Source organism: Leishmania infantum, chromosome 36, assembly GCF_000002875.2.
Source record: "Leishmania infantum JPCM5 genome chromosome 36".
In the NCBI taxonomy this organism is placed as follows: domain Eukaryota; phylum Euglenozoa; class Kinetoplastea; order Trypanosomatida; family Trypanosomatidae; genus Leishmania; species Leishmania infantum.
Window position 1 is genome coordinate 1,146,268 of NC_009420.2, and position 20,632 is coordinate 1,166,899.

At 58.2% G+C, this 20,632-nt stretch overlaps 6 protein-coding genes across 6 annotated transcripts; all 6 read right to left on the reverse strand.

Moving 5' to 3' along the window:
• Positions 1 to 184: 184 nt before the first annotated feature.
• LINJ_36_2950 (conserved hypothetical protein) lies at positions 185 to 2,122 on the reverse strand (the record flags this gene model as incomplete). Its single annotated transcript, XM_001469420.1, has 1 exon — positions 185 to 2,122. One exon carries the CDS (start codon positions 2,120 to 2,122, stop codon positions 185 to 187), a length of 1,938 nt encoding a protein of 645 aa, XP_001469457.1.
• Positions 2,123 to 3,772: 1,650 nt separating this feature from the next.
• LINJ_36_2960 (conserved hypothetical protein) lies at positions 3,773 to 5,548 on the reverse strand (the record flags this gene model as incomplete). The annotated part of the gene is made up of 1 exon (XM_001469421.1): positions 3,773 to 5,548. The coding sequence occupies one exon, from the start codon at positions 5,546 to 5,548 to the stop codon at positions 3,773 to 3,775; it is 1,776 nt and encodes a 591-aa protein (XP_001469458.1).
• Positions 5,549 to 6,415: 867 nt separating this feature from the next.
• Positions 6,416 to 9,679, reverse strand: LINJ_36_2970 (pre-mRNA splicing factor ATP-dependent RNA helicase; the record flags this gene model as incomplete). Its single annotated transcript, XM_001469422.1, has 1 exon — positions 6,416 to 9,679. The coding sequence occupies one exon, from the start codon at positions 9,677 to 9,679 to the stop codon at positions 6,416 to 6,418; it is 3,264 nt and encodes a 1,087-aa protein (XP_001469459.1).
• A 1,636-nt stretch (positions 9,680 to 11,315) lies between these two features.
• LINJ_36_2980 (conserved hypothetical protein) lies at positions 11,316 to 14,753 on the reverse strand (the record flags this gene model as incomplete). Its single annotated transcript, XM_001469423.1, has 1 exon — positions 11,316 to 14,753. The coding sequence occupies one exon, from the start codon at positions 14,751 to 14,753 to the stop codon at positions 11,316 to 11,318; it is 3,438 nt and encodes a 1,145-aa protein (XP_001469460.1).
• An 883-nt stretch (positions 14,754 to 15,636) lies between these two features.
• On the reverse strand, positions 15,637 to 15,915 carry LINJ_36_2990 (conserved hypothetical protein; the record flags this gene model as incomplete). The annotated part of the gene is made up of 1 exon (XM_001469424.1): positions 15,637 to 15,915. One exon carries the CDS (start codon positions 15,913 to 15,915, stop codon positions 15,637 to 15,639), a length of 279 nt encoding a protein of 92 aa, XP_001469461.1.
• Positions 15,916 to 19,171: 3,256 nt separating this feature from the next.
• Positions 19,172 to 19,954, reverse strand: LINJ_36_3000 (conserved hypothetical protein; the record flags this gene model as incomplete). Its single annotated transcript, XM_001469425.1, has 1 exon — positions 19,172 to 19,954. The coding sequence occupies one exon, from the start codon at positions 19,952 to 19,954 to the stop codon at positions 19,172 to 19,174; it is 783 nt and encodes a 260-aa protein (XP_001469462.1).
• Between the last annotated feature and the right edge of the window lie 678 nt (positions 19,955 to 20,632).

Genomic DNA, 20,632 nt, shown 5'->3' on the forward strand with positions numbered 1-20,632 from the left:
CCCTGCACGACCCCTCTTCTCGTTTGCATGCCGCCTGGAATACCCACGGAATGGGACGTCGCCGCATCGAATTCCTCGCCAGTGATGTTGCTAATAATACAAGATGACACGCAGTGGAGACGCAGTCGTTCACACAGCAGAAAAGGCATGCGTGCGGAGCAGACAAAACCAACACCGCGCTCTGCTACCCGGGGGCGGGAGCGCTGCGACACAGAAGCGTCGCCCGCATCGCTTCTCGCACCTCCCAGTAATTTAGCATTGGGGTGGAGGCCACGTCGAGGATGCCGAACTTGTTTGTGGCAGCCCACCTCCACGCCTCCGCAACTGAGAAGAACGGCCGGTTGTTCAGTGTTTGGAAGTACTGCTCGTGGGGTGCGTGCGAGGAGGCTGCTAATGCATCCTGCTCCGGATTGCCGCCGTATCGCGTCCCGTGACTGCGGCGTAGACCCGGGTCCGCCTCGCCTGTAGCCTCCACGCTCTCCAGCGAGCGCAGGGTCGTGCTGTAGTTTTGATATGTGCCGTTACTGATCAGGGAGCTGTCGAGGCCGTTGACCGACTCGGTGGTGGGGTTTGCGATGCCGTGCAGGTTGCGGAGAGTCCAGCTAGCCGCCACCGCGTCCCACATGGCCGGATCTTGGAGTGAGAGCCCCACCTTACCATACCGATGCGCGTTCAGCATCCTCCCGTACGCCTCCACGAGGCTACCAGAGCCGGCAGCGTTGCCCATCATGGTGCTGGTGGCAGACAAGATCTCCTCACTAGGCACCATCTCCCGCGGCATCGTCATCAAATGACCCACAAAGCAGTGCAGCACGCACGCTATATCCGACGGCGAAACCACAACATGGCTGAAAGATTTGATCTCCGCACTGTCGCCGCCGCCGCTCTTGGAGTTCTCGCTGCCCTCCACTGTAGCGGCCGTAGTGTGGTCAGCCTGCCGCCGTTCGTCGGACCCAACAGACTGCAACCCTCTCGGTTGCTGATGCGCCGCCTGTGTCTCGGGTGACATCGAGCGGCTCACCGGCGTCGCCGTCCGGTGCGTTGCACAGTTCATCGTTCGCTCGAAAGTCGTCGACGAAGTCGCCCTCGAGTAAGACTGCAGCAAGGTTGAGCGGGTCTGCTGCACTCGAGAGCGCAGCAGCTCCTCATCGGGCATGAACAGGATAGCCAGCGCCTTCAAGATAGTCATCCATCGGGGAATGCGACGAAGTGCAAGTGCGCCTGGCGACATCCCCGCTGCAAAGCTGCCACGGACTACCAGTAGCAGGTGCCGCAAGTAGCGCGTGACAGTACCTGACAGTGTGACGGTCTCCAGCAACGACTGCCCATCGGACGCCGTCATGACCTCCAGCATGAAGCGCTTGTTCACAATGCTTGAAGAGGTCGCAGTCGCCGTTTGCAGCACTACGGCACTATCGCTAGCGAGCGTGGAGACGTATGTGGAGAGTGTGAAAAGCGCTCGCAGCGGCTCGGGCAGCAAAATCGCGTAGTTGCGACTGCTGCAGAAGGCCACGATGCGCAGGGTCGGGACTCGAACGGCACGATGATGGTTTCGCACCTGCTCAAACATTAGTAGGTCCATGAGGGCCGACTGTACTGCTGCGGATGCGTCGGCAATGCCGTGCAGGCAGACTACGACTGCATGCCGCTGTGCAACCGTGCTGCGCGACAGCGGCGACCACTGGTTCCGGGTTTGCGAGGCGCTGGTGGGCGCGGCTGTCGGAGCAAACCCCTCGTGAAGGCTCTCCCCCGGGCTCGCGTGGGAGGCGGAGACTTCCTCTGAAGTCGACGCACCAACTACACCGCCGCTACCAGCCGACGCGGCGAAGGGAGGCCCCGTTGCCGCCATTTCGGCCCTCACAAGAAAGCCGCACAAATCTTCTGGGGTGGTGCGCGGAGTGATGGCGAAGTCTACGTATTTGGGGCCCTTCGGCATCGATGTGATGAGGTTTGTGTTGAGGTGAGCCGATTCGTGGAGCACGAGCAGATGCGTGTTCGGCACGCAGCAGCACACAGACACTAGCGCATAAAGCTGCCGGCACTCACACGTGACCGGGTTGCTGGTCGCCGGCCATTGCCGGGTGAACGGGTGTGGAAAGCACTGAATGAGTGAAGGACGCATCTGTCGACGTGCGAAATACAGAATGGACGTGGGTATGAAAAGATGAAAGATGAAGGAATATGCCGCCTAACATCTGCGACAGCGCTCAGAGGAGGAGCACTTAGCATTCGTGCGTTACTGCTTGTGCCCCACTCTTGCCCCTTGATTTGAGCGGCGTACCTTTGACACGGGAGAAAGAGTCGCGCTGCGCAGTCAAGCAACGCAGAAGGTGAACAGGAGGATGCGAACGGGGGCGGGGAAGTAAACAATCATATGGGTGGAGCACGAGAGGCACCAAAGAGAGACGCAAGTGGCGCTACACCGGCGTCGTGATAGTGGCGTGAGGAGAGCCGCTGACGAAGCTGTGCTATTACTGCGTACCTCTACTCCGCGTGCGTTACCGCCTCGCCCACCGTTTTTTGTTTTGTACGGTAGCCTGTCGACTCCTTTTCTGTTTCTGCTTTGCTCCATGCACTCGACCACGGCCAAAGCCCTCGCGCACGTCACACTGTTCCTGCACATACGGCGGCCCCCCTCTTTTTGTTCCTTAATTTGGAGAGGGGTCGTGTAGCGAAGAAGGGAACCGCAAACGGTGAAAAATCGTGTTGGCCTCGGCAAGGGCCAAAGGGGGAAGGATCCCAACAGCAACCAAGCAACCAGCTCCAACGCACAATGTGTGTGCCTGTGTGCGTGCGCACAGATGCGATCGTTTCACACTCACAGGACGGTAATAGCGTCATCAAGTAAAGAAGTGGACGTGAGGAGAGAAAAGGAGAGTAAGGGCTAGGGGCTGGTTTCGTTTCCTCAACGCACCCACTTCTCTGCCAATACAACATGAGTCGGGCTCCACTCTATCCCCTGTCTGTCACAGGCCCCATCGCCTGGCGCACTGCAGCGGGAGACACACACTCGCTAGTGCAATGCCGGCCCAGTCATCGGAGCACGGCCTCTGCCTCAGACTCTACCCACCCACCCCCGCCTCGCGGGCCGCCACCTGGCGCATCACACGGAGTGGCTCAGGCTCCCCACCACCAGTAGGCAGTGCGAGGGCCAGGTGGGGTACGTTAGAGTCACGCCGACACCTTGCTTAACATATGGATGACACAAATGTGTGCACTGTCGCCGCGCGCACCGACGCGGCGCCATCCAGGGCCTGGCCGCGGACATCCGCAGCGATAATTCGCTCGGACTTCCCTGCGCCGGTATGCATGTGACCCGGTCACCTACAGAGGTGGATCGGCGTTGGCCGGGATATAGAGGGGGAGGGTAAGGGAAATCTAAAGGAAAATAATGAACCTGATAAGATACGCAAGGCAAATAAAGACGGAAGCGAAAAAAAAAAAGCAAGCACTCGACCCTGGCGTGTGCGTGTGTGTGGTGAGAGAGGCGAAGGCGAGAGGGGAGGGAAAGAGACGCAGAGCGTGAAAGCGCGCGGCTCATCTAGGGAAGCAAAACAACGCAAACGACTAAATATGGAAAGCGAGTAAAAAAAAAACAGCAACCCTTCCTCCTCCCCCTCCACAAAAGAGAGAGGGAGGGCATCGAGCAGAGACAGGAAAAGGAGAGCGGTGGCGGAGTCGAAGTTAAGGAAGGACGCGAACATAGACAGAGATGTCCGCACGAGAAAAAAAGCAGGGAAGACTACATTGTTTTCGTTGCTGCCAGACGTATTCAGCCAAGCTCGTCGGAGAGCTCGTCGGCTACGCCATCCTCTTGCTCAAGCCCTGCTTGCCGCCCACGGCTCTGTTGCCGCTGCCGGCTTTCTCGTGTGCTGAGTGGGTAGTTGCCATTCGTACCATCTAGCCTGCCGCGAGGGTCGGCGCCAGAGCCGTAGTCGCCTCCGCTGCCTCCCATGTCATTGGCGACATACACCATGTCATCATTGGCATCAAAGTAATTCGACGGACTTGTGTACGCATCCTCACCATCGATGTCGCTCTTGCCGTAGCCTCTTTGCTGCTGCTGCAAAGGGTCGCGCGGATCTGGCTCCACCTGGTAGTCTTCGTCCTCTTCCTTGTGATCGCCGCGTCGGCGGCGGCGACGGCTCCGGTGCTTCGTGCGCGACGCATGCTGGGTGTGCTGCTGCGGCTGAGGCGGGTCGTAGATCTCGCCAACGGTGCTCATCATGTTCGCGCCCTCTTGCGGCGACCATGCATCTATGGTTTCACCGCCGCCATCTGCGGGGTCAAGCATGAAGCCGTTGTTCCCGTCGCCGTAGGCGCCGTCGTCATCGCCGAAGCCACCCTCCTGGATCGAAAGGGGATCAACACTGCAAAGCACCTCCGACCTACCAACGGCGCCGCCGTTGTCCGTGAAGTAGTCTTCAAAGGGAACGTTGAAGAACTGATCCGCCGGCGCGGCTTCGAAGCTGTTGCCTAACCCGTTCCCGACGCCGCCGTTTACTTCGTCGAGGTGAGAAGCCATCAGATTCTCCCTCCAAGCAAACCCCATGTTGTCCAACTGCGACTCATTGTCACCAAAGGTCCTCTTTAGCTGCTCAAACTGCTTCTCCTTCAAGGCCCGTGCCACCTGCTCCCGCATCGCCTGCACAAGCGCCTCGAAGGCCTCCTCTGTGATGAGTTGGTAGGAGCGAACAATCCGCACTTTCTGCCCCTCCTTGATCGCGTTGCGGGCGTCTTCGATGATGGCTTTGCGCTGTGCCGTGTGCAGCTTCAGCAGCGGCTTGCTCGTGTTGCAGAGGAACCCGCGCGACTCCCACGGCGCGTCCGCCTCGGAGAACAAGATGATGCCCTCGTCGTTGGAGAAGTAACACAACAAGATGACCGCAGAGACGTAGATGAGCTCGGCCACACATGTCGCCGCAAACGGCCAGTACACGGCCGTGGAGAAGATGTTGTAGCCATCGAACTCGCTCTTCAGCAGCTGTTCGTAGCTAGTCTTCCGCATCTGCTCCGCACAGTGCTGCAGCGCACGCTGAAAGAGCTGCCGATTACCGTCGAAGGCCCAGACAAGCACAATAATGGCGATGGAGTACACCTGCGTCATCATCACGGTAATGTGGTAGAGGGGGACGTGCACGCCGAAGATGCGAAGGTGGCGGTTGCCCTTGGTGTAGTTGAACGCAACAAGGAGGTTGTTGACGAGGAGCAAAAACTCGAGCACGAAAAGCCCCGTCACGTATTGTGCCGTCGTCATGAGGCCGTAGCCGATGTTACCTGCGGTCACCTCCACCGTACCGCGGACGTTGCCCAGCTGGATGCTTCCATTGTAGGTGCAATTCTCCATGACCAAAAGGATGGCGTCGGATATGACGAGGTCTCTGTTGGTGTAGTACGACGGCATCGAGTTGCTCAAGCGGGTGTAGAAGTCAGAGATGAGAACTACCAAGCTCATCAGGTGCATGGTGTTGGCGAACATGTAGAGGGACTTGAAAACGAACTCCAGTGCCCGACGCGGGTACTGCGGGGTGGGGTAGATAAAGAACATTGCCGCTACGCGACTCACCGCTTATCACACACGCTACACACACACACACACACACACGCAAAAAGAGAGACAGACAACACTGTCGTCACCGGCTCCTGGAAATGTCTTGTCGGCCGGTGCGGCGACAAGAGGGTGAGAGAGCAGCGGAGGACAAAAACCGAAGAAAGAGGAAAGGGACGTACGAGGTGTGGCAGACCAAAGCAGTTTGCAGATGAAGGGGAAAGGTCGGACGGGACAGCCGTGCGTGGCTTGCCAAAAGAAGGTTGATTGAGGGCGAAGTCGACGTACTTGTGTGTGTGTGTGCTTGTGCCCCTGTGTGACGGATGGGTAGGCGGAGGGGTCAGGGACGCAGAGAAAGAGGAGCCAATAAGAAGCAGTGGGCAAGGCCATGACGTGCAAAGGCATGCAGGAACGAAAATGCCGGAGGCGAGTTTTGTCGCGCAGCAGCACTGGGAAAGAGACGTACATGGCAGAGCACAGCAGGAACGCCTTGCGGCAGCATCCGTGGAATTTCAAGTTCACTTTGATGTCTTTGTATTTTGTATTTCGCAAATTATATGCTGCGGTGCCGTCGTTCCTTCACCGGCGAAGTTGGCCTTCAGCTACCTCTCCACCACTATCACCACATTGGGCAAGTCCCCACCCCGCATGACGATCTCATGCACACCCACGAATACGTGAGTCTGCGAGAGTTATAGTATGCGCGCACCAAAGACGAATAGACAAGGAGGAAGCACGCGCGGGGGGGGGGGCGCACCATGCATGCACGCACGCCACAGGCACAAAGCTCCACCACTTCAGTGCGCCACGTCGACGTCCCTGCAAGAGTCCTGTCGGCTCACGGTTGTGCGCAGCCTCCCCCCCTCTTCAACGCCGCTGCTTCTTGAGACGTGAGATACGCCAGGAGCTGCCTGTTTCCCACGACTTTAGGATCGGTGTGAACCGCTCAGCGGCTTGCTCCTTAGTGAGACGCCCTTCCTTCGGTCTTGCGTAAAAGGCTGGCGCCAGCTCCACCAACCACTTCGGCTCGATCGCCAGCAGCTCCGTCATGTACTCCCGCTTCGTCATGCGGAGATCGTCGTACAGAACGTACTTGGGTGGGTCGTCGATGAGCACCGAGGAGGGGTGCACGTAAACCTCACGCCTGTCGGACAGTGTGACGTACGAGCGGGTGTGCGAGTCGACACGCCTCGCCGCGTTGAAGAAGTACCCGGCCGTGATGGACTTGCGTACCTCGTCGAGGTTTGTGTCATTCTCGTGTGATATGTGCTGGTTGCGCCGCGCCAGCATCTCCTTGAGCTGGTCGCGTGTGTCGCGCGCCTCGACCAGCATGCGGTGCTTCAGGAAGTTGTGCTTGCTCCAGTCCTCGGACATGCCGTTCTCCACCCAGGCGTCATAGACCGCCATGAGTGTGAGCTGATCACCCTCCGGTTGCATGAACTGGCGTCGCGCCGCGTCAGACGCATCTTGCTGATCTCGAGGGCGGTAGAAGACGCCACGCTTCTGCACTGCTAGCATCGACACAATTGTGAGAACCGGCTCGCTGCAACCCAAGTCCACCGCAGTGAGCAGCGTTTTGCTCTGCGAGGGGTCGATGGACAGCTGCGCCATGCGGCTCCCTAGCGGGGTCAGCAGTCCGTCGTCGTCGAGCGCCTCAAGGTATCGCAGCTTCTCTAGCGCTGACACAATGGCCCCCTTCGGAGGGCAGTCCATGAGCTCGAGGTTAAGGAGATCGAGCCCCATGGCCTTCAGCTGCAGGGTAACGTGGAAGAGGCTTGTCCGCATAATGTCTGGCACCGTCTCCGGCACCATGTCCGTCGTGAACTGCTTCTCCGTGTACATGCGGTAGCACTTTCCAGGCCCGATACGCCCCGCACGACCGGAGCGCTGCTTCGCCTGCGCTTGAGAAACCGGCATCACCTTAAGCTGATCGATGCCGTGCTTGGCGTCGAAGATGTTCTGCTTGCAGAAGCCGCTGTCAACAACGTAGTAGAGGTTGGCAATAGTGATCGATGTCTCTGCGACGTTCGTGGCCAGTACGACCTTGCGGCACCCGGGTGGGGTGGGCTCGAACACCTTCGACTGCACCTCCTGCGGCATGGTGGCCGTGAGAGGCAGCACCATCAAGTCAGGCAACGGCGTGCTCACCTGCCGCCGCAGCATCTCCATCCAGCGAAACAGCTGCTCCCCGCCCAGCTCGATCTCTTCCTGTCCAGTGAAAAAGACAAGGACGTCCCCTGGAGGCTCCTGCAGGTGAATCATCATGACCGTCTGCAGGGCGGCTCGCACGTAGTCGGTGGTGGGGTCGGTGAGGTAGTACGTCTCCACGGGGAACGTGCGACCCTCAATCCGAAAAGGCTCAGAGGCGCCAAAGTAGGCGCAGAACTTCTCCGTCTCGAGGGTGGCGGATGTCACCATCACCTTCAGCACCTCGTTCTTCCGCAGCGCCTGCCGCACGATGGCGAAGAGCAGATCGGTGCTGATGGATCGCTCGTGAGCCTCGTCGAGGATGATGACGCTGTAGCGTTGGAAGCTGTCGTCCAGCAGCGCTTCGCGCAGCAGCATACCGTCCGTCATGTACTTTATCTTTGTCAGAGACGAGGTGACATCGCGGAAGCGAACGGTGTAACCGACCTCCTCGCCAAGGCGGCAGCCGTACTCCTCAGCGACGCGCATGGCAAGCGTCTCGGCGGCGACACGGCGGGGCTGCGTGCAGGCGATCATGCCTCGATCGGCGTACCCGTGCTCCGCCAGGTACTGCGGAATCTGCGTGGTCTTGCCGCTGCCTGTCTCTCCGACAAGTACGGTCACCCTGTGCGCATCTACGAAGTTCAGAAGAGCCTCCTTCTTCGCGTAAATCGGGAGGGAGATGCGCTGCTCCTGTATTGTCTGCATAGTCTCGGGCAGGCCAAAGCGCGGCTTGCGTCCAAAGCTGTGTTTCATCCACGGCGCCAGCTTCGTCGGCATATCCTGTGGTCGGAAGCCGCCCTCCTCCGGCAGCGCGTTCAGCTCCGAGTGCAGAAGGGTGGGCTGTGCCGAGTACTCCTCGCTTTCAAGCGCCCCGCCTCTCCGTCCGTAGCGGTCCTCGTCGAGCACCGACCTATCATCGCGACCGCCCATGGTCGCCCCAAAGTCGTACTCGCGGAACTGCTGCTGGGTACGCTGCGCCTTGCGGGCAATGACGCGGCGCTCCATATTTATCTTCTCCTGCATCTGCGCCACCGCCTCCATACTGTTCAGCTTTGACGAGTCGCCCTGCTGACGCTGGGCGAGCCTGTCCAAGATGGCTTGACGATGCTGCGGCGTGCGGGCGTCACGGAGCTGCTGCGACGGCAGCGGTGCACGGTAGTTGATGCGACGGTGCAGCATCGAGGAGAAGCCCATGTTGCGCAAGAAGCGAGGTTCTTCGTCGTTCAGCTCCACGTCCTGCGCGCCGCCGCCTTCTTCCTCGTTGTCCTCGGAGCGCAATTTGAGCAGCTCCGCTTCATCGGCAAGACCGCTGCGGACGTGCTGGGCGAGGCGGAACATCTCCTCTGGCGAGACCTTCATGGCATTCTTGCGCTCCGCAGTGGAGGTGTTCATGCTGGCCGTGTCAACGCCGCCGTGCATGTGACGCTGCTGCTGCTGATAGGCAAGACGAGCCGCCTCCTCAGCGCTACGTTTGGCATCATCGGCCAGCAGCAATGACCCGACAGCGAGCCCTGTCTCTACCGTGTCCGTGGTGAGGCAATCGTGGAGGACGTGGTACAGCTGCTGAATGCTTGACACAGGTATGTCGGGTTGCTCGTCTGCCTCGGCCTCGCCGTTGATAGCAACGGAGAGAGAGTGCAGGATGTGCTGCTCCGTCACCTCCTCACGTTGAGCAGCGGCGTCGGCCTCCTCACCTTGCGGCACCATTTTCTTCGCCGCCTCCCTCTCGGAGCAGTAGAGCTTGACGAGCCCTTCCACGTCGTCAAGGTAGCCGTCGCTCTCTTCTTGGGTGGCGGGGTGGCCCATCATCTGCTCCAGCTGCTCGTAAAGAACCGTCTTGCAGTACAGTTCCTGCAGTTTCATGAGGAAAGACATGTTCTGCTGCTCGGCGATGGCGTCGTCGTCGCCCAGTGCCGCCACAGTGTCGTCGACAACGTTCATCCTTCGTCCTCACTCCCACTCGGTCTGCGAGCAATACAATGAATGCGCTAGAGGGGGAGAGGGAGGGAGGGAAGGCGAGGTGCGCAGTGCAAACACACCCACAAAAGCTGAGCGCCTTCAGTGCACCAGAATGGTAGTAGGTAGGTAGTTAGGTAGCAGTAGCAGAGTAAAGCACGCGTCACACACACAAAAAAGAAGGCGGGCAGGAGGAAGCAACCGCAATCCCCCTCCGAAGAACAAAAACAAACAAGTCCAAAGCTTCTGCTTCACCTAAAAGCGCACGCCAACACGTGCAGGAGAGGGAAGAGGGCGAAGTTGGTCGACTTGAGAGGTGGGAGATGGGGAGTAGTGGAGATGATAGAGCGGTAAGTTTGCGATAGAGAGCGAGAGGGATGGGCGCATTGTGAGAGGAGAAACGGACATGAGCATGCGGCCCTGCTTCGGAGTGAAAAGGGCGCGAGAGGGGAGGGTGGGGGAGGATGACTGGCTCTCTCCTGCACCTGGGGCCGCTTCTTTTTGAGTGCGTGTGTGTGTGTTCTCTGTTGCGGTCGAGTCCGTGTCACTTTACACATATGAGCTGTAGAGTGAGAAGGAGAGTAAGGAGGGAGAGGGAGAGGGAAGGATGCATGGTGGGTTCACGGGGGCCTCGAAACGTTGGAAGGCACACACACACACACACACACACACACACACATGCGCAGAAAAAAAGAAAGGGACAGTGTGCGTGTGTGGGAGGGGGAGAACAACAAGAGAACAAATGCAGCAACAAGAAAAGAAAATGGCACACACATACACAAGGGAAAAGAAACGCGCAACGACTCGGTGCACAGAGGAAGGATAGCCGGATAGCAGTCCGAGAAGCACGCAACACAGGGCGCAAAAAAGGAAGGAAAACGAAAAGAAAAACAGAAAGGGGGAACAGCAGACGTGCTGCTGCGTGATGCGGGAGGATGATGCACAGACCATCCTCCTGGTTTGCTGCTTGACACTCGTATAACAACGTCACCTCTCTTTTTTCCCTTTTGGCTGGCTGTGACAGACGCCGACAACTTTGCCCTCCCCCTCCCCTTTTTTTGTTTTCCCTCCTTTGCCTCCGTGTTCCCCTCTCCCCTCTCCCCGCTACCCCTCCCCGACGCCAGAGGGGACGCAAAGTGCGCGTAGTCTCACGCACCCAAACCCACACAAGGAAGCAGCGGAGGGGCCGAGGGTGACGTAAGACGAAGACACAAGCCAACAAAAACAACGGCCACAGCGCAAAGAGGGCGTGAACACGGCGGCGGCGTTTCGCGGCGCCGTCGCTGCTGCTGCTGCTGCTGCTGCTGCTGCATGATACGCATGACGAGGAGACACTTCCCTCTATGGTACACAAGAGAGAGCGAGGAAGGGCTGACGACCGAGTGATGATGTGCCCTGCATATGCATCACCGCGCTTGTGCGAATACTGGCGACCTGCTGGAGAGTCACGGCTTCAGCTGAACAAAGGAATACCGAGAGTCCCCAGCACCGAGAGAAACTGTTCTATCCAGCTTAGTGTCAAGGAGGAGTGGTGGTGGTGGTGGGAAGTGAACGGAGACCCACATTCACATCCTCGACCGCAAGCGACGGCCAGCCAGCGCTGCTCGGTTTCGCCACGGTGTCACTTTACTCCTGCCGCGGCGGCGGCCGCCTCGAGTTCGGCTTCCTCCTCCAGCGTTGATGGCGCAGACATAAGGCCCAGCTTCTTGGGGGCTGCGCCGGCTGCAACACGCTTGAACTGGACAAAGCCGTACGGGCTGGAGCCGACGTTCTCCAGATCGCCCATTTCGATGAGCTGCTGCTTCGTGACTACAAAGGAGAGACCGAAGACGGCGTACTCGGCGTCCCACAGCTCGACCAGCTGCTTCTCCTTGTTGTAGCTCTTCACGGTAGCCACACTGCGGCCGAGGTTCGACAGCTGATGCGTACGCAGAACGTCGTAGTTCAGCAGAAGGACCGTGTCCGAGGACCGCGTAGACTTCTCCAGAAGCTCGTCCAGCTCCTCGTCCACGTCGATGTCCTCCAGCACCTGCACCGAGATAGTCTCTTGGGTCCCGCTCTGATGTCCATTGCGCGACTCGAGAAACTTCCGGCACCCTTCCGCCATGAAAGAGGCGTCGATCTTTTTGTTGATGATCGACAGCGACACCTCTACATCACGCCACGCAAAGGCCTGGCTACCGCGCCGCCGCTGATCATCCATCGTCTTCAGATACGCCTCGTAGAAGATCTCCTCCGGGCTGTAGTAGTAGCCCAGTTGCGAGAAGGCGAAGGACATCCCTTGGAAGTGGGGACTGGGGCTAACAAGGAAGACGTTCAGAACAGGCAGTAGCTCGAGGCGGAAAGGACGGCTGCACGGCGGCGCAAACACCGGACCTGCCGCACCCTCGGCTACGGCAGCACGCGAGACGAGCAGCACGCCGCGGGTGCGGTGCTTCCGTGTGACGTCGCTGTCCAGCACGGACTCGAACACCTCTAGCAGCGGCGCCGACCACTCGCGCAGGAAGCTGTTGGGGTTCGCGTCCGCCACGCGCACGCTTCCGAGCCCCGCGTCGTAGCCGACGACAATACCAAGGGCACCGAACGGGTGCGAGGCCCCGTTTACGAGCAGGCGGCTGGCATCGAAGTGCAGCAGCAGGACATGGTTTCCGTCGAGTGAGGTCTGGATGAGTTCCTCGAGCTGCGGCAGCTGCAGTGTGAGGAACCCGTCCGCGTTGCTTTCCCCATGATACGCCTTCACTTGGACCTCGTCCTGCAACCCCACCACACGCAAGTACTGTGTCAGGCACACGTGCATGATCTCCAGTGTCAGGTTGCGAATGACCAGGGCGGAGATTTCGAACGGAAGACGTTGCACCACGTCGTCAAACGTGGTCGCAACGCCGAGCCGGGTGCATGTCATGGCCACCATCGTCGGCATGACAGGCAGCGAGGGAAAAGTGAACGCCTTCGGCACGGCAAATGCGGTCTTGCCTTCCCATGAGCTGCTCAGCTCGTGCTGGCGCTCCACCAGCTCAAGTCGACTCTCTACTGTGGGGGCCATCGTGGCTGGGGCACCAACGCGCCGCGACACCGGGTTCTTGCTACGCTTTGAGAAGATCAGGTACCCGTTGCCGGTCATGGCCTTGTGAAGACGGTCCAGCGGGCACGACCACGTGTGCGAAAATGTCTTCGGGTGGGCATCGATCAGCACGGCTGTTTGCATTTCCTGATCGTAGCCGGCCAGCACACACCACTGCGGCTCTTCCACAATGTAGAGCACATTGTGCGCCACGCATGCGTTGTACATTATCACCATCACATGCTCCGGGCACTCCGGGTCCGCGTTGGCGTCCTTCACGTTGATGAGGATGGACTCGAGGTCGAACACCGAAATCGTCGGCACCGCGTCCTCGCGGAAGATCTTCGTGAGCACCGGGTAGAGGTGCACGTCCACGTCGCGCTTTGACCGCTGCACGTAGCCGGCGGCGTACTCGTACACCTGCTCTAGAGGTAGTACGCCATCCACGAACACCTCGGCTGGCAGCTTCATGGTGCGGATAATGTCAGAGACCGGCAGGCCGTTGCCGTACCCGTGCGTGCCAGGGCGAACGCCGGCCAGCAGATGCATCGCCCACGCCACGCCGACGATGTGGGGGCTGATGTGGTGAGAGATGGCCACGGCGTTCGTGCCCAGCTGCGTCGTGCCAAGCACCTTGCCGCTGCGCAGCTCCGGCGTCCAGAACGTCTTGATCTCGTCCGTGGTGAATTCCGGGTTGAGCTCCTTCTTAAACACGCGAATGAAGCCGCGCGCGCGATGGCCTTCCTTGGCCGTCATCATTGCCTTGAAGAGGGACGCCACGGGTACTTCCTTCAGCTTCACGTGCAGCGAGTCGTTCACTACGCCCTCAGCGATAGTTACCATAAGCTGCACGGCATTGCGAACGTCGACTACTGCCGCATACGCACCCTCGTTTCGTGGGGAGTACTGCCGCTCCATATGATGCGGATTTGGCCCTAGCACGGAGGTTGCAAGCGGGGAGTTCAGTTCATCTTCGTCTTCGAAGGCGTCCACAAGCATCGCTTGCTCCAGCACATACGGATCGTAGTTGACAATGCGAATCGCCTGCGTCTCTTCCTCGCAGTCCTGCGTGATAAGGCGCTGGAATTCCGGCAGCTGCATGCGAGTCTGCCGGTCACCCACCTCGTTCGGGCCGAGCTCCACCTGCCCCATCGTCGGCGACACGTCAAGGTGCACCGCTTCTAGGCTGTAATCGCCCTTGAACCGGTTATCGACGTCGAGGAACTCGCGGATGATGCCCGTCATGATCGGCAGATGTGGCGATCCGGAGTGCAGCATGTGCAGCGGGGACTGTGTGGCGAAGAAGATGTCTTCGAGGGTGACGCGACGCCGGCGATCCTTGCAGTTCGCGTCACCGCCGAGCAGGTAGGAGAGAGCCACGGCGGCAGCGCCGAAGTGGCTGCATTGCATGAGATCAGTGAGCGCATCCGGGTTTTCGGCTTCGTAGCTGCGAAAGAGACTCATGCGCGCTTTTCGGATCTCGAGGACTTGCTGACGGGTGTGCTTGGACTGCTGCTGACCCACCGAGGCCGAGCCGGCACTCCTGTTTGTCACGTCGTTTGCCGCGTTGCCAGGCAGGGCGGTGGCACCGCCCTGAACGAAGTTCAAAGTCGTCACCGTGCTGGTTCCAGGCGCGCCGCTGTAAGCCGTGAATCCAAAGCCGGTGCGGCTCTCCGGTAGTGGTGCTGTGACGGCCGTCGAGGTGCCGCTGCGGTTTAGTCTATGAAAACTGCCCGCGCTGACACCCATACCCGCCTCTGGTGTGACTGCCGTTGCGGTGGGGCTGAAGGAAACGAGTGATGATGGCCGCCGAGCTCCTCCTCGGTCGGAGGTGGCTTCGTCATCCGTGGCCCTGTGAATGTCGTTCAGGGCGGCCCCACTGCCGTAGATGCGGTCCTGGTCCATGAGGCGTCGATTGACCGAGCAGAGCTGCTCGAGCTCCCCGAGCGCGGTCTCCCACTTCTGCAGGTGCTCCTGCACCGATGGTGCACTGCCCATGCTTGCCGTGTCGTTGCTGAAATGCCAGGGGGGGAGGGAGGGAGGGAGGGGGTTGCCACTGAGCAGGGAGCGGGAAAGAGAGGGTGTCGCCGTCTCTGTGCAAGTACGCATGCGCACGCAGTGGTCGTGGTGGTGACTTCCAGGAGGCCACCAATAAACATCGAAAAAACAAAAAGAAGAGACGAAAGTAAAACGCCGTAAAAACTGCGCTTGCCGTTCTCTGCGTGCGTGTGTGTGACTGTGCACCCTTCTGCGGTCTCACGAGAATGGCATTCTACTGAGTGACAGTGCGCATGCAGGCACAGAGAGATGTGATGCAGCGGAGGGTGTGGGGGGGGGCAGGCAGGCCCACACAACCACAACACCGTTGGAGAGATGAAAGACCAACGCAGTAACGCCGACAGGAAATGCATAAGCAGGGGCGCAGAAGTAGAAGGGCAATACGGAAGAGGAGATGCAAGGTCACTTCGTCAGGAGCGACAGAGGGCGAAATATGCGAAGAGAGTCAGAAGGTGAGCAAGCTGGAAGCAGCGCTCTGCAGTGGTGTGGCAGCTATCGATGAATGTGACGATACCAATGACAGGTGCTTTTTTTTTGTGCCGGAGGCGACACTGCGACACACCGCTGAAGGGGTTTTCTCTTTCTCACCCCCTCTGCTTGGACTTTACTGCACCACGAGCCGCAAGCGCACGGGAGCAGATAAAAAAACGAGAGTGCACCGAAACACACAAATACGCAGACGCCCCAAAGAGAGAGAGAGACACTGGGCGCGTAGTGGGGGGTCGAGAAGCGGAGATAGAGAGAGTGATGGGCATCCCAGAGCGGGAACTGACCGGAAAGGGTGAGCTTTACCACAGTGCCACTCCTTGTACCCTTCGCGCCCTCAGCAGCACTTACTATCGTCACACTCTACGAGAGCACATAGCCCTTGAGCGATGATGTCGGTGTGCTGGCTTGCGGACAACGCAGTGTCGGTGCCGCGACTCTTGCCGAATTGCTTGCAGAGCTCCTCCTCCTCTCTCTCGAGGGCTTCCGTGTCCTCCTGCATATAATTGAGGTCCTGCTGCAGCTTGGCGAGTGTGGCCTGGGCCGCCTCTACCTCTTGTGCGTTGCGGGCACGCAGTGCATCAAGTTGAGCTTGCAGCTCGGCTACGGTGCTCATGAGTTTGTTCGTCGTCACGGTGTACCTTCAGACTTCTTTTTTTTTTTCGCTAATTTTTAATGAAGGCTCCGTAGGAAGGGGGTGACAGGCAATCCGAAGAAATGCGAGATGGGTGGCGTTGTGTGTGGTGTGTGTGTCTGAGAGGGGGGGGGGGGGGGGAGTAAACTGCAGTGCAGAGCGAGGCAGCAGGGCGAAAGGCACGAGTAAAAAGGGGCCAGTGAAAGAGGGAGAGGATGTCACCAGAGAGGGTGTCGAAAAAGCAGTGGTGCACCCTCGAGGGGCGTCGACACCTCCATCCCATCTGAGCACGCACAGAGAAAGACACCTTCGCAGGCGCAGACCACGCCGCACCAGAGCGAGCACAAGAGGAGGCGCTGCCTTCCAACGCACACTAAAACCTGTAAGAAACCGTCGAAATCGTCTAGTCCTGGGAATACGGCCGCCGCCGCAGCACTCGATGACCGCCACGGCCCGTTCCCGCCTCCCTCAAATACGCCTTTCTTCTCACTCCTCCTCGAAGTCCCTACGCGTCAGATGAGCCGAGGCTATTGATCAAGTTTGTTTTCACGTATGTGACCCGTGCCATAGAGAATATACGCACCCGCGCATACACGAAAAAAATACGAGCGTGCACGCGTGCGTATGCGTGTGTGCCAGAGCGTCTCTAAAGGTGTCCTAGGCGCATCGTTGCTCATCATGTAGAAAGGAGGAGGAGGGGGAAGGGAGGCAAGTGGCGAAGAGGGTGTGGCGTGGCTGTGCTTGAACAACCACTCCTCCACACCGCAACTCAAACACGGCAGCGTTCTGGCAGCACTGCACCGGCCTCGTGGTGATACTCACTCACAGAGAGAGATGCATGTACACTCACACAAACAGTCACCAAACAACAACATCTCAGATCACTGCACTTAGCGACGAAGGTATGAAGAACGTAGAGAGAGGGGGAGGGGTGTGACCAGGAGAGAGGGAGAGGCAGGTAGAAGAAGTTTCTCCCTCTTCTATCTGCCCCTCACCGCCCATCCCTCGTGCCCCCGCCCTCCCCTCACGAAACCGACCTCTCCGCTTGGAAATGTGATCTTCCCTACACGCGCAGACATCACACAGAGTACCACGCTTTGCATGGCCGCAGAACCTCACACACGTACCCACCCACCCAATCATACACTCAAAAGAGCCACGGGCGCCCGTGCCCTTGCTACGGAGCGAGGGAGAGAGACAGGAAATAGACACAAGGAGAGGAGGCAAAAGGAAGAGGACACGTAGACAACGGGTGCATGCGGAGAACGGCTGCATGACAGCTTGTAGGCTTGAGAGGGACTTGAGCGGAGATGTAGGTCTCCGCCGTTTCGCCATGAGCAAGGGTGGGTGGGTGGGGGGAGCCAGGGCCTTTTCTGGAGCATTCTTGTAGCATGTGCACCAGATTCAAAGTGCTGCGATGCTGTGTGGGCGTGCAGTGCAGTCAACAAGACTGCAAGCGAGAGAGTAGGAGCGACGGCGACTCAGCAGGCAAACGTGCTCGTGTCACCGCACGCGCAATCGAATACAGTGTCGGTCACTGTCCCTTATATTGCACGCTTGCTTAAAATTTGTCTTCGTGTTTTTTTTTTCTGAAGTTCGTTTCGCACCGAGTGGTGGGCTAGCCCAGCATGTAGTGCAGATACCGAAACATTTGGAAGAGGGATCGAATCAAACGAGGAACAGAGAGAGAGAGCGAGTCATCGTTGAAAGTGCCTGCGTTCCAATAACGTGTGTGCGCGCGCGCGGAATGGGACAAAAAAAGGAGGAGCGCGCGCCCCAAGAGTATCAACTGAGCATACGTGTGTATTGGGGCAAGACCAACGATACAAAGACAAACATCCACAAATAAAACACCGCCAGACGAGCAGCACGGAAGTAGGCAGAGAAACACGGGAAAACAAACCATGGGAGAAAGCAGACAAACTCACATGCACACATCCGAAGAAAGAACGGCACAAAGCAAACAACAGTCGTAACGATACCCGCCCACCCTCTCTCCGTTCCCACACCCACGCACACAAGCACGCATACACGACAAGAGAGACACATGAAAAACGACGGAGCCTCGTAAGCGCAAGACACACACACACACACAAAGGGAAGGGGATAAAGGAGGCACATGCGCGCATGCAGAGACCTATAAAGAGCCGTTCACATGCACGTCGTCCAAAACTGGCGGTAGCCTCACATGGCCCATCAATGCAAACCATGAAAGCATACATAAAGGCAGAGCAAGAGACGGAAAACAAGAAGAGAGCCGAGAGATACGTCAATCCGAACGAGAATGGCAACAAAATAAGAACACACACACACAGGAAAAGAAACGCAAAGACACAGAAGACGTAAAGGCAGGGAGGAGGGGGATATGGGGCGTAGGAGAGGGCAATACCTGTACATCAAATCACGCGCTCCCTGACAGCTAAGTGAAAAAAAAAACGATTACATTCGTGAGAGGAGAGCGATGATGATGATGGGGAGGGAGGAGGGGGACGTGTGTGTGTGTGTGTGTCCGTTGGTGGGCCGGAGGAGCGTTGCGGAAGCCAAGCGAAGGCGGTTGTATCGCTCTCACCTTCACGGTGTGTGAAGACAAAGAAGAAAACGAACCGCGAGAACAAGCAATTAGACCAAGGCAAGGCATACGCGGACACACATACAAGCGGGAAAAAGAACGAGAAAAAACGTCGCACACGGTTTACGCACAGCCAAGCGAAAGTGTACATAAGCATATATACATGGTCATGCCACTAGACAAAAATAAGATAGCAAAAGGGGTGCACGGTATCTTGAGTAAAGATGGGATTGGGGGAGGGGGAGGGGGACTGCTGTGCACACGTCCACTATCCAGGCAACCCGAGGCGGCACTCAAGACGTGGGGAAGGAAGAGGGGGAGAGGGGAAATAAAAATGAAAGGAAACGCACCCGCACAACGAGCCATGTCTCTTGGGGACTACGATGAGGTACACTCAAAGATGGCCACCGAGGTACAAATACATACACGCATTTAACCCCGACTACCGATGTGATACACAGGCCCGGTGCCTTCTTCCTCTCGATCTGGCACACGCACGCATACAGATACGCCATCCTGCACGCTCGGAGAGAGCAAGCGTGGAGACTGATGCGGTGGGGGGGGGTTAGTAGGGATGGCAACGGCAAGAATAACGACCATAAGAAAAGAGCAAAGGAAAAGCGAGCAAACAAAATAGCATCCACTAGGTTGAGCAGAGCCCACCCGTGACTAGTAGAGACAGTCGAACGCGTGGGCTGGCTCGACAAAGGCACCCATGCACCCACTCTGGATGCTGCGATTGGCCATGTCACACCCGGAGATGCCCACACAGGGGTATACAGTGTTGCCCTTCAACCCACTCTGCTCATCCAGCATCATGCCCACGTACTTGCGGTCCATAAACATTTGCACTGCACCGGCGTCGGTGTCCACTACGAAGGAGGCAACGCCGCCACTGATGGGCACGAAAAGACGCCAGAAACTGTGCTTCTCCACACCGTTCACGAACACCTTCGAGGTTTGTAGATCCATGTAGGCCTCCCAACGCTTGCTAGGTAGCGTAGGAACGGCGCCAATGGCCTGCAGAAAGCTCGGCTGCGCCGGGTTTTGGTCCAGCAGCGACTCACTCGTCTCCGAGTCCATCGCAACAGCCTTGCCGAACTCTATGTTCTGCAGATCTTCATCGCTGACGTAAACGCAGCTGGTGCAGAAGCCGACACGGCTGTTGTCGGTGTTGATGCGGTAGGAGAAGAAATATTTGCCTGTGTTTGGCCGCATCGCGAGATCGCCAATGACAGGGCGGTACGGCAGCTCCCCACCGCCCTTGTGCCAAACGCTGTTGCCCTTGATGGTGTAGATGGGGCAGGCCTGAGTCCAATCAAAGGTCACACTCTTGACGCTCGCCGGCGTGGCGGGTACGTAAGGGCTTGGCGCAGGGTCTTCAATGGACTTGCGCGCCTCGCTCGGCCGGTGGCTCGAGAGAGGCTTCTTGACTGCAGGCATCCTAAACATTTTCTTGCAAGAAAGGATCGCGCAAAGTGGAGGGCTAACAAGACCGGGACAGAGAAGATAGGTGCTGAGTTACACAGAGAGCGAGCGAGCTATCGAGGAGGGGGCGATCAAAATCGTCTGTTCACTGAGATGGTGATGCTCAATGAAGGGGGCAGTCTCTTAAGGCTGCCCTTTCCCTTGGAAATTCGTATGCACACCTCCAGCGCCTCAGCTCAAGCCCTTCTTGTATGCCCGTATCTTGACTCGGCCTGCCACCGCCCCACTGCGGCGAGAAAGGCGTCTATCAGAAGAGAGAGAGAAAGGGTGGGGGCGTGTGGAGCAAGGAGGGGGGAGGAAGAGGGAGGAAAAGGTGGCGTGTATGCCCGTCAGACAGACAGAACCACAGCAAAGGAAACAAACTATGTCTCGTTTTTTTTGGCTGTGTTGGTTTTTTGTTTGTGCCACTCCTCCGTTTTTTTTTTTGTGTGTGTGTGCGTGATGAAGCAGGCGATGCTTGGTTTGCCTTGCGCGCACACTAGGAGAGAAGGCAACGTGGCTGTTGGCCGGAGGCAGATGAAGTACGTGCGAGGGGGAGCCGTTCTATAGAGGAGAAGGCGTGCGAACAGTGAAGCACCAACAACAGTAAAGGAGAAAGCAGGAAGTAGCTGCAAGGTGGCGGTGAAAGGGGGAAGGGGAAGG